This window comes from Apis cerana, linkage group LG12 (assembly GCF_029169275.1).
Source record: "Apis cerana isolate GH-2021 linkage group LG12, AcerK_1.0, whole genome shotgun sequence".
In the NCBI taxonomy this organism is placed as follows: Eukaryota; Metazoa; Arthropoda; class Insecta; order Hymenoptera; family Apidae; genus Apis; species Apis cerana.
This window is the reverse complement of record NC_083863.1, coordinates 7,783,023-7,796,179: the sequence shown is the minus strand read 5'-3', so window position 1 is coordinate 7,796,179 and position 13,157 is coordinate 7,783,023. Positions and strand designations below refer to the sequence as shown.

At 40.7% G+C, this 13,157-nt stretch overlaps 2 protein-coding genes across 2 annotated transcripts; both read left to right on the top strand.

The window, feature by feature from the left end:
• Positions 1–401: 401 nt before the first annotated feature.
• Positions 402–4,252, top strand: LOC107999010 (leucine-rich repeat neuronal protein 3). The gene is made up of 6 exons (XM_017058637.3): positions 402–659; positions 798–1,069; positions 1,517–1,776; positions 2,023–2,314; positions 2,679–2,843; positions 3,541–4,252. Exons 1-6 carry the CDS (start codon positions 467–469, stop codon positions 3,865–3,867), a joined length of 1,509 nt encoding a protein of 502 aa, XP_016914126.1. The 5' UTR covers positions 402–466; the 3' UTR covers positions 3,868–4,252.
• Positions 4,253–4,408: 156 nt separating this feature from the next.
• On the top strand, positions 4,409–12,337 carry LOC107999009 (brain-specific homeobox protein homolog). Its single transcript, XM_017058636.3, has 3 exons — positions 4,409–7,780; positions 8,064–8,316; positions 11,295–12,337. Exons 1-3 carry the CDS (start codon positions 7,442–7,444, stop codon positions 11,543–11,545), a joined length of 843 nt encoding a protein of 280 aa, XP_016914125.1. The 5' UTR covers positions 4,409–7,441; the 3' UTR covers positions 11,546–12,337.
• The last annotated feature ends 820 nt before the right edge of the window (positions 12,338–13,157 follow it).

The following is a 13,157-nucleotide window of genomic DNA, read 5'->3' as shown; positions in this document are numbered from 1 at the left end:
GATATTTAAATTTATCGTGAAAAAAATTATATACACTAATTATTTATCGAATGTATGTACATTTCGTATATTAATTTATAATTTTATTAATGACGTTATTAAAATAAGAAAAAACAAGCAAATAACTATAAACAGTAATTACATTTACGGATATCGTTACAATTATATGATAAAATATTTCATCTTTTACTTCAATTTTTCTTTCTTTTACACGCTGACAAAACGAAAACGATTGATATTCAAAGAAAAAGTAATCAAAATACATTCCGATTATCTTCGTTAAATTAAAATTATAACGTGTATATAATAAAAACAAATCAGAAAAGCGAATTAAAAGGATTGAAACGATGAGTAACGATCAACGGTATCTTATCATTGGTTTCCTTATCAGAATACTTGGTTTGATACAGGAAAGGCCTGATATTCACAGTGTAAGATTCTACCGGCACGGACCTTGTGAGAAATCATGGATTACCGATTTTTAATTATTTTTATTTTCATCTCTGCGACAAACGTTAAGTGCCAAAAATCAATCTCCATCGAAGATACCAAAATCACCGATAATAACAATACAGCAAAAGAAATCGAAAATGTAAAAGTAGAGGAGAAAATACCTACGATTAAACTTCCAAATTTGTGCACCATATGCAAATGTACAGGTAATTTGAGATCAAATAATGATCGACATAGCGTGTGTTGATTATTAATCGTATTTACATGAAAAAAAAAAAAAAGAACGATTACTTACGAATGTAAGCAATAATAATACAGAAAAAAAATCAATGTTTTCCTATCAGATGACATCATAGATTGCGATAAAAGAAATTTAACGTACCACTTCGAAGATACTCAATGGCCAAACAAAACTATGAAAGTGGTATCGTTCGAGGAGAATTTGTTGGTTCACGTGAAACCGTTCCCGGCATTAGAGATCAGGAGATTAATATTAAGGAAGAACAAAATCACGAAGATCGATAACAGCGCCTTTAAGAAGATAATTAATCTGACCGAATTGGATCTAAGCTATAATCAACTCACGACAGAAAATTTGCAACCTCAAGTATTTGAGGTAATAATACATTCACTTTTGTATAAACGATTCTTCTTTTTCTTTTTCCAAATAATCTATGTTCCATCGTGTAATCGAAATTTGATGAGGATCGGCGCAATCTTTCATTAGTCATTCGACCATTACGTAGAAACGAAAAATACAGCGACAAGATAAATCAATTATCAATATTGATCTGATATATAATCTAATATTTTTTTACATGTATATTACAGTATTAGCTGAAACTATAATTTTTCCAATTAAAAATTAAAAATATTTTAAATATGATCGTCTTGAATCACGTTTCCCCGATTATAGCGACAAGTATCGTATTATTTGGTTGAAAAAGGGGAGGGGGGGGGTAATTTTCCCTCAAGAATCGTTACGTTATTTTTATTATTATCATTGTCGATACTTCGATATATAATTACGACAATTTATTTGAATATCGTGGTACTTTTTTAGGGTAAATTTTCACCGGATATTTACGAACCGTTGGAGAAACTGGTAATTTTAAATTTGGCTTATAACATGCTTCATTCGTTGCATCACGATCTCTTCGAGCATACGACGAACCTAAAGGTATTGGATCTTTCTGGAAATTTATTCTCAATTCTCGACAGCCGCTCGATCATAGCGATCAGCTCTCTTCCGAATTTGGAAGAGTTAAACTTGAGTTATTGTGGGCTAAAGACAATTCCGGAAACGTCGTTCTACACATGCAAGTAAATATTACATTTTATAACAATTTCATATAGATAAAACAATAGAGACTGAGTTGATTTCGAGCGATAATTTTTAGATTACGCGTGATAAGAAATACGTGATATAAAAATACCGTACGAACATTTTTATTTAACTCTCTTTCCAACTTGTTCCGATCAAACATTTTTCTTCATTCTTCATCTTATTGTACATCGTCCACGATTATTCGCCGAATCTGATTAATAAATTAAACCGTCGATCTTAAGGAATCTTAAGAAGCTGAACTTGAGCGGGAATCAGCTCACAGCTATACCGAACGCTCTCAAAGAAGCAACGTCCCTGGAGATCCTCTACATGGACGAAAATCCGATTCAAATTATCGACAAGGGCCACTCGTTCCCAAATATGATTAAATTGAAAGAGTTAAGCCTCTGCTGCATGCCACATTTGACGATAGTTGGATCGGGCTCCTTCTCAGGATTGACATCGCTCGAGCATCTTCGAATACAAAATTGTCCAAACTTGGAGTCGATCCACGAAAACGCTCTTGCATCATGGGTAACTGTACAATACTTTTGACATAATATTATATCCATTTTCGTGGCTTAAGTAAAGCTTAGATAGATCAACGATGATTCGATCGATCATTTCTCGTATATTTTAAAGTATATGTCGGTATAATACTGTTCCTGGGAATTTCTGATACTCGTTTGAATTATTATTAAAGAAAGGATGAGAAAGATAGGTGGATAAAGAGAGAGGAGAGAAAAGGATTTCCTTGAAATTGTGAAAATTGTTGATAATAATGAGGGTATATCTTAGAATGTATTCTTTCTTCTTTCTTAAGAGTTAAGACGAAGAAGGATTAAATAAAACAGAAAAAAAGATATTATGATACATTTACTATACGAAATTATCGTAGGATAATAATTCTACGGAAACTGTGTGGCCGCCACTGAAGAAACTCGATTTATCGGATAACGCCTTGCGATATTTGCCTCAGCTATTGATATCAAGGTGGGATTGGCTGGAAAAATTGGATCTGACGAACAACAAATGGAGCTGCGATTGCGATAATGAATATCTGGTAAGTTCTGGCAAATCTACAATACGTGCCGCCCTGCTTCGTTCAACCATCGATTTCCAGATCAATCTAATCCCGATTCTTTCTACCATCACCTCTTCCATCATCGTTTTAATTATAATATTTTAATTAAAAATATGAGATTGGAATTTCATTCCAATTCATATCGGCAAAAGAGTTCTTTCATAAATTAAATCGAAAAATATTTTCCTAATATCCTTTCGAATCGAGTTGAAAACAAAAGAATATTTTTCCCTCCCCCCTTTTTTTCTTTTTTTAATATCGTCGCGAAAGCTAGCTTCGTATATTTGATCTTGTTTCGAGAAAAAAAAAAAAAAAGAAAAATCTACAAACTTTTACCCGACTGAAAGTATTCAAATTACATTGATAATACGCAATTCATTCCCGAAATACGAAATTGAAAAAGTTAAGCCACGCTCCACAATATTTGCCTCTTCACGATTGACGTCACTCCACCATCTTCGAATACAAAACTCTCGTGAACCGTATTTATTCGATATCGCTTCCCAATTTTCCAAACCTTTGCATCAACCCCCTTCGACCAAAACGGAATTATCGAATTCATCGTGTTCGAGAAACCACCGATTCTGATATTCTATTTCGAAAAAAGTATCCCTTCGAAAAATTTCGAAAAGATACGAAGAGGAAAGGCTCTCACGTCTCTTCGTCTCTCTTCCAGATCAACGTTTTACTGCCAACGTACGGGAAGAGGTTGATGGGCGAGGAAATGAACACCCTTGCGTGCGCGGCACCGCCCGAACACGAGGGTGAAAATCTGACGTCGTTGTTCAATCGAAGCCTACGTTGCCTGGATCTGTATAACGCAAGACCGGAAAAAGACGCGATGATCCTCGTAGGAATATTGATCGGTATATTGTTCGCAATTCCAGTCTGCCTGACCACCTTCATCTTCTGGCGCCGTGGTTTCTTCTTCTGCGGCAGTTCGGGCCCGGCCAGTTTCTCGCGAGCATTTTACAAAAGGACCATGAACGACGACGAATTTTGAAGTTTTTTTTTCTCTCTCTCTATTTTTTTTCGTTTCCACGAATTTCGATCCGATCGATGACGGAGGAGACCGACTCGTACGAACGACGTGTACGATCGTAGAGGTTGGAGGAGTACTTTCGAAGTAATTGAGGTAATTGAAAAGAAAGAGTAACGTAGAGTGAATAAGATTTCGTCATCGTTCAGATGAAAGAAATTGATATATCAAATCTGCTGGATCGAAGGTCAAGTCCCTAGAAGGGAATTTTATGTTTTGTACGTTTTGTGGATTTTAATTTATATTAATCGTGAGTTATGAAATAAGTTAACGTAATCTTGTCGAGTTAAGTGAATTTAATTATATAATATTTTTATAACAATATCAATAAATTAGATCTAGAAATTTATCTGTGTGTATATATATATATATATATAATTCGATCGATCTTTTCCTTCACGATGCACGATTCTTGCAATCAATCAATAAAACCTGTTCTCAAGAACGAAGGAAAAAACCTGATCAGCATACAAATCGTAGATCGATTAACAACTTCCTCCTCGATACACAAAGAATTCCTCGTACAAAACAAGATATATACAACTTAACCCATAAAAACTTAACCCAATACAAAAATATCGTGTTTCCATATTTTTAATTCCCGTAATAATCCCTTCCAATTCATCTACGAGGGAAGGAAAAATACGTATCCACCTCCCCGAAAAAAAATCTCTCAACGACGACGAGCAAACGATAGATCCAGATAGATCCGATCATCGTCCGAACGATCCCTCGAGCCGGGCTCATTTTTCGCTCTAACAAGTCCCCGGAGGATCGGTTTAGAGAACGCGGTTTCCGGTGCACGCGCGGCCTCGGTTTCGACAAGCCAGGTCGAAGCTTGGATTTCTGGCTTCAACGCCGAGGAGGGAGGGGGAGGAGAAGGGAGTTGTCGAGGAGGCGAGTGTTGCGAGGGATCGACGGGACGGTTGAATGGACACTCGCCTGTAACACAATTACCGGGATGTTAATTTACCCAATAATCGCGGAAGCAACCCCTCCCCCCGTCTAAATGCCGGCACGCGCCGCTTCCCCTTCCGTCGCCGCCTAAAATAGAGAGGATATATCGGGGGGAGGAGAGAAATGCGGGGTTTTACGGACGATTGTCGACGTCGTTACGCGAACGTTTTGCCAAACAGGTCGGGCGGGAAAGGAAGGAAGTTTGGCAAATGTTCCAGGATGGATTGATATAATAATAATAATAATAATAATAATAAAACAAACACTGTTGCGGAAATAACATAACCGAATTGGGTAATTCGTCGAGTCGAGCGGAGGAAGATGGGGAGAGGGGAGGTTTGTTTTCAAATTATAAGGGAGGTGGAGACGTGTAACTTTTTGATAATTGGGGGAGGGAAGGTGTCGAGGAGCAGGAAAGGATCGTTTAGATTTATTTATCGGGCGTAAAAAGGAGGAGGAAATGTGCAGAAATTCGTATCTATTTCGGTTGAGCAATTAGCGGTTACGTTTGAATGGAAAAATCGCATTACGACGTAATGCTATAATAACTCGATCGATCGAGAGGTGCTCCTAGAGTAGTGCTGCGAGATACGGAGGATGATACGCGGAGGAGGAGATATAGAGAGAGAGGCCATTTATTTTGGACGCGCATTCCAAGTGTGTATACATGGTGCACATCGTCCAACGAGTAAATCTAATTTGACACCCCCTCCTCCTGATACGCATCCTCCATACTTTCGAGACTCAATACAGACGTATTGACTCGTGAAAAAAGCCTTTATATGCTTCAATGCAGATGGAGGATCAATACTTAGGATATAGAAGAAGAAGAAGAGAAAAAAGAAAGAAAAGAAAGGAGGAAAGAGGAGAGGAAAAGCGTGATGAAACGCGGCAAACAGTGGACAAATGAAAAATGCCCTCTCTCTTTTCTCCCTTTTCATTCGGAGAAACTTTTTAATAGAAAAAATTATTAGTTTTCCGCGAAAAAGGCCTCCTACGGGGTCTTGGAAAAATAAAACATTAAACACGAATTTGAGAGAGAGAGAGAGAAAAACTCGTCGTTCGCACGATTCATAAACCATCTATCGTATATTTCCATTTCCCCATTTATATTGCATCTCATTCGAAATTCTCACAAACGATTATTCGACTTTGATCGTCTCAATCTCGAATTTTCACTCGACACGAACGCGATAATATACGTAATCGAAGAGAAAGAAAAAGACGATCGGAAACGTTAGAAAAAGAAGAAGAAGAGGAGGAAGAAAGAATAAGAATAAAAAGAAAGAAAGATAAAGGCGAAAGAAATACAATTTAAGCGGTAGGTAAAGTTACCTCAAAGGTACACGCGTGAACACCGTCATCGCGCAGTCGATGTGAATGCACAACGACACGGGGAACCACGAATACAGAGAGCACCTCACCTTCCTCCTCCTCCTCCTCCTCGACCCTCCACCCTTTCCCTTTCAGATCCGGGTTGCTCCGGGGTTGCAAGGGTGAGAGATAGAGCGGCGCTGGCCTAGGAGAGCCCGTATCCATGGAAACGGCGCCGCTGGTACCGCCCCGCGTGCGCCGCGGGGCCAACCGTTGCGACGACAGGCGCCGCGACGCCGACCAATGCCTGGATGTCGCCTCCAACCCCTGCCCGCCTACCCCCTCGCGATATCCGCTTCCGAGCTTTACTTATCTTGGCCAGTTAGAGCGGCTGAGGGTGGAGATGATCGCGGAGGGGGGTGAGGCAAGTTGAATCGCCTTGAATCGCGCACCGATACTCCCTAAACGTCCACGTCGAGACGAGGCGACGCTCCGTCGTGCCTGCCTACCTACCTATCGTGCCTACCTCAGCGAGACCACTTTTCTTTCCCGCAGATTGGCGGACTACCTTTTTCAATTCAATTACAATTTTCTTTCTTTCCTTCCTTCCTTCCTTCCTTCCTTCCTTCCTTCCTTCCTTCCTTCTTTCTCTCCTCTTTCTCCCTTCCCTCTCACCTCCTTCGCCAGCCACCTCGCCCGAGGATTCCGCCAAAATTCCAGCTCCGGGAAAAAAGGGGGAGAGGAGGCGCGTCTCCTTGGAATTTCGTGTGGACCTTTGGAAAATACGTGCGAATACGTGCGAAGGAAATTGTGATTTTGGAAATTTCGGAAGGGGAAGGGGGTGGGGGAGGGAGGAACAGGCGTCGGGAAAGATCGATCTTCGAGATCACGCGGGCTCGTCGCGGGAAGCGAGGCGAAGTGAGAAGAGTCGTGTCGCGCGGATGTGGTGTGTGCTTCTGTTTCGTCAACATTTACTCGCGAAGAATAAGAATAATCGTGAGAGAGGTAAATAATCGGTGGTGGCAGAGACTTATATAAGAAGATACGTAGATCGAGGGAAATTGAAAGTTTGTCGGAGATGGAGGATTCCAAGGAGCGAGGATGAAGCGAGAAGAATCGAAAGGGGATTTGGTTGGTGAGAAATTTTGAAGGATCGTCCATCCAGGCAGAGCCGAGTTGGGAGGAAGATCGGTCGCGAGAACTATGTAAGGGTGCTCGAACGCAATTTCGAAGGGTCGAAAATAAGGTATTTTCGCAAGAGAGAAAGATGCAGTCGACTTGCCAGCAACAGCAGGCCCAGCCAGGTCAGAACGGGACATCAGCGAGCAGAACCTCGTTTTTGATCGAAGACATTTTGAGCCGTGGCACGGCGCCCCCGCATTCCCATCACCAGCTTCACCACCAACACCTCGCGTCCGCCCACGGGGTGCAGCATCAACAATACCAACAATTCGCCAGTTTGTTGCCCGGTTACCCTTCCGCACCACCCACGGCCACTTTCTTCCTCGGCCCGCTTTTCGGTAACACCGCAATGGGGGTTGGAGTGGTGCCGGGAGTTACTGAACTCGCGGCCTTGAAGCACTGCCGCCGACGAAAGGCAAGAACAGTGAGTGAGGCTAGAATTTTTTTCAAAACAGACGAGCTTTTTGAAAAGTCATTCTAACATATTACGAGGTTAATTTTAATTTCGTACGTATCTCACCCCTTTACGCGTGAAACGTATCCAAAATTTCGTCCATTTTATCGTCCAACTTTAGTTTAATTTTCTGTCGAGAAAAAATTTCGAGTGGTAGTCGCTCGTTTCAGTTCCGCTGAAAATTGTTAAGCCTGAAAATGAGGAAGGGGTAAAACGCATGATGGATTAGAGGGATTGTTTGCATCGTATTTAGGTGTTCAGCGACCAACAATTAGCGGGTTTGGAAGCTAGATTCGAGGTGCAGAGGTATCTGAGCACGCCGGAAAGGGTCGAGCTAGCGGCTGCTCTTCACCTATCGGAGACCCAAGTGAAAACGTGGTTTCAAAACAGGCGGATGAAGCATAAGAAACAATTGAGGAAATTGAACACCAGCGCGGGAAGCAATGGAAATCAGAATTCCAATCAGCAGTGCACCGGCCAATCAGTTTCTGTTACGTCACCCGCCGGTAAGCCATCGTATATTTACATATATATATATATATTGTACATGTATACACTCCTTTAGAAAAGTTACTCTTTCCAATAAAATCCACGAGGAGTTATTCTTTTTTTCCATTTAAGATTCGAAGGGCGAATAAATAAACTGTCCTTCCTTTTTCGATCGGGGATAATTAATGAATGTAGGAAAGATTTGGAAATTGTTCGCGATTTTCGGGAACGGCGACGTTAGGCGAAAGTTATATCTGATAAAATGGAAAGTTAGCTACTTATTATCAACTGGATGAACGCTTAAAATTTTCATCGCATCACGTAGCTAATGCAAGCGTTTAATTGCAATTGGAGGAGAACCTATGCAATTTCGTATCCGCCTAACAATGCGTAATTACCGCTAAACACATGCATCGACTTTTCGATAAACACGCGCCGCCTGCTGCTGCTCTCGCGTTGCTTCGCATCAATTAGCTCGGATTAACAACACGATGTGTCCTACATAATCAGTTGCTCATTAATCATATTTAACGTAATTCTGCAACGAAAAAGAAAGAAGAAGAAAAAATCCCCTCCTGAAAAAAGATCCATTATCGAAAATATATATTACAAGTACAATTCTTCGTGATTTATTTAAAAGTTCGATGAAAGATCCTTTAAACGAGTAGTTTTCCGGAGTAGACATTCCCTATCCCGAGATCTGTTGAAAAATAAATTTCAATGGGTATAAAATTTTCGTACAGACAGGAGAGAGAGAGAGGGGAGGGGAAAATTATCCGTCTCTGGAAAGAATTATCGTCAGCGATTTCGCGGCGTATAATTGGCCCCGAACTCGGTTCGTGACGTAGAGCAAGGAAAAATAATAATAATCGCGGCTGAAAGTAGATCGTGGCTTGTGTATCGCAATTAAATCGTTATTAGTATAAACTTCGTAATTGTGATTATCAATTTGCATTCGAGCGCGGGCCAGCGCGTCGGAATTTCCGTGTACGTCAAATAGTTCCCTGTTATCCATGCTAATGGACCATATAATGCAACCAAAATTCGGCTGGCAATAAATTACGCAACTTTAGTTAACTAACCATACCGTGACCGAGGTCGCAGTAACTATAATGATTAACTAACGTCGGATGGATAATGATCGCTTTTTACTGCACGATCCTCCACGCTAATTCCGTGCCCCTCCCCCCTCGTTTAAACATTTCCCTTCGTTACAACTTTCTTTCGCGATTATATCATTTTCGCGTTCTCCTTCGATCGAGGAAAAAGAAAGAAATATCGTGCTCGGATAATTTTAAAAAAATACTCGAAACGAATTCGATTCGAATCGAGCCACAAGAGGAAAATCTATCGAAACGCGAAGAGCCGAGGAAAAACCGGATCTATATACTCGTTGGAATATTGATTTCGAATTTATTGAAAAGGATAAAAAAGATTGATTTGCATGCGAAAAAAAAAACTGTTTGCACTCGTGCAACTATGCATAATTTATTCTCGCGAGAATCGCGATTGCGGTAAACAACGCGCAAGACGGAACAACAGCATCGTTCAAATAGTAGATCGAGTAATAATTCCCGATAACTGTACCGCTTTGTGAACACACAATGGCGCACGATCGGCGCTGTTATAATGTAGTAAATGCCGCGATCTGGGAATAATTAAATCGGATCGCTCCCATGAATCGATTTAAACCTGTAACGTTCGCGTTCGCGGACGAAAATACGTATATTGCTCTCCTCTCTAATACCCTCTCTCGTCCAAAAAATACTTCGTATATAAAAATAGACGATTAATCACTACTCTGTAAATACTATATATATCTCTAGTAATAGAAACTCGTAATAAAACTTTGAATTCCAATTCGCTCCTGCAAGTTGACGAAACGATAGGAAAAAAGTATTATATTTTCCTCTTAACAATCTTCTTCCTTTTTTTTTCTGGCAAATAATAATAATAATCGGAATAGGAATCAAACTCCCCCCTCTACACGCAAGTTGGACCGCATCTGCTCATAACCTTCGCCAAGTTGCTGGTCTCAGTAGCCAAGATGGCTTCGTTCGATAGGAAGGGCTAACGAAGTTAGTAGACGTCTCCTTGGCAGCGAGGAGGAGGGGGTCGCGAGGGGTGGAAAGCTAGCGCAGAAGATGAGACCGCCTCGTCGTCTAGAGACACGAAGGTCTAAGGAAGCAGAGTTACGACATCCCTCCTCGTGTCTCCTCCTCCTCCTCCTCCTCCTCTCTCCCTCTTATTCGTGCGCCGTGTGTTTCTCCGTCACGTCTTACGGCCTCCGTTTTCTTACCTCTTGTCTTCTCGATTCTCGGTCTTCGAGAAAATTAGTCAATTATCGGCTAAGTGCTTGGCCAGACCTACATTCGCCATTGCCCGCCATTACACGGAGGACTTCACTTGTGTACACCCACATATCTGACCCAATTTGATCGCTCCATCTTCTGACCACCGATAAGATAAGAATTAGAGTTTCGAAAGAAAATTTTCTTCTCCAAGTTTCTTTTTTTTTTTTTGTTTCTTTAAGGAGTTGTTGCTCGACTTGGGATCGAACGAGACTGGAATTGTTGCTTAAATTAGAAACGAGTTAGAATGTATTTTAATAGTGATTCCGTGGAATTCGTCGTTTTACACGCATTTTATACTACATAATTTTACTATGGGAAATTTAATTTAAAGTTTAGGCTTTGGAACTAGTAAATTCTACAAGGAGGAGGGGGGGAGAATTTACAATTTCGAGTAGAACTCTCTCAAACATTCTGTGATAAAATTTTCGAACTGTATTTTACACGTGGCTCGATGCAACATCGTTGCTTCAAATTCTTATTTTCTTCCATATCCCTCGTTTGCGGACTAAACGGTCCGATGATAAATTCAAAAACGCGATTAACACATTTTTCGGTTCGTTCTCTTCGAAAAGGAAGTGCTCGAAGAAGGATACGATTATCAAATAACGATCTCGTTTTCGTTCTCAAAATTGTTGTTGCAGAACGGCCGGTGGATTTCTCTCTGAGCGGCGGGCGGGAGTCACGGGCGAGCAGTGACGCGCCAGTAGATTCGGACGACGACGAAATCGATGTGCTGGGCGACGAGACGCCATCACCTACGCGAACGACCAACATCCACGTTTCCAGACGCACCACCGGTTCACCGACCGGTTTTCATCAGATCACTTACCGCCATTCCGTCACTTTGTCTCACCAACCCCAACAGCCCATTCAACGTGCTCAACATCGCTGAAACGAAACGGCGGAAAGATGATGATGATGACGATGACGATGTCGCACAGGAAATGGAAGATTCGAGAAGAGACTCGAGAGTGTTATGACTATGCGAATCTTATCTAGTTGATCGGATTCGTCCTTGTTCGTTGTGCAATCGCTGTTTTTAAACGAAATTTTTAAACGAGAAGTCTGTGTTTATTATTACGAGAAATAGTGCAATTCGACGTGGAAACGGTGCGGTTTGACTCTCTTTGTAAATTTCGTTTTCGTAAGAATTATTTTCTTTATTTATTCGTCCATTTATTTATTTCCCATTCGTTTCGAGAGATGTAAATTTGTGAGACGAACCAAGTTGAAGGACGTAATAAAACTGTGGAGAATTATCCGTAAAACGAAATGACACTTCATAGTGAGCTCTATGTTTAATAAGATAGGATTATAAGAGGAGAAACGTTTCTTCTTTCGAGAAATCTTCGATCGACGAGGGACGAGGAAGCAAGATCGATGAGGCAAGATTTGGATAAAGAACGTTCGTGATCGCGTAATGTACAAGTGTGAAGCTGTGTAAGAGTAAAGAAAAGTTGGTAGAAAGAAGAGAAAGAAAGAAAAAGGATAAGAACTCGAAAGGCGAGACGATGTAGAAAGTGTAAACGACTTGTAAATGACTCTCTAGTGATTTAGAGTCTAGTCGATCTCTTGCGACACTTTTTATAGCGAGATGCCGTAATAAAACTAGTCTGTTTTCGAGTTACTTTTTATAGCGAAGTAGAAAGTTAGCTTCAAGTTGGGATTAAAATGTCATAATGTACGACCAGATTGTATGACTTCTTCCCTTCCCCCAACTTTTAAACAAGTATTCTTTATGTTTAAAATAGTGGAGTAAAAATTTCAAATTTGTTATATTTCGTTAATGGGACGCGGTGTTGAGAGTAAAATTTCTAATAAATAATCTTACACATACTTTATAAAAAGATATAACTTTTTTAGAATAACTCTCAACGCATTTCACTTTCAAATAATACAAACATATATATATATATATTTCAGTTTTCCAGAATCGAATTATATCTTCTTATCTATTATCAAGAGTATCGGTCGTGATTAAAAGTTTTACGATTAGATCGTTTCACGAGAGAGTACGTATCACGAGTGACATTTACTTGTCGCGGGTCAAGAATGACGAGGCCGCCTTTCCTGCAACATTATCATTCCGCTAATTGACACCCTGACATTTTCGAGGCTTAACGCGCTCCACCAAACAGCCAAAGAACCAATTAATCCCCGCTTAATTCGAATTAAACCGTGAATCATCCCCCCTTCCTCGTAAAGGACTTCATTTTTCTCTTTTCTTTTTCAAATTATCCCAATCCATCCATCCCGGACAAATTCGTGAGAAGCTGGAAAAAAGGAAAACGAGAGAAGAGAGAACATCCTCCAGCCAAAAGAGAGGGAGAGAAAGGAAGAAGAAAGTAGAAAATTTGCAGGATCGAGGGATCGATATCGAGAAGGACGAGCGAGCCTAACGTCTTTTGCTACCTGTTGCCGAAACGTTAGAGAGATCTGGAAGAAAGGGGGATATCGCGAGCTGACAGAGGCCTGAGAGCGTTTCCGGTCGAGCACGAAGGCAT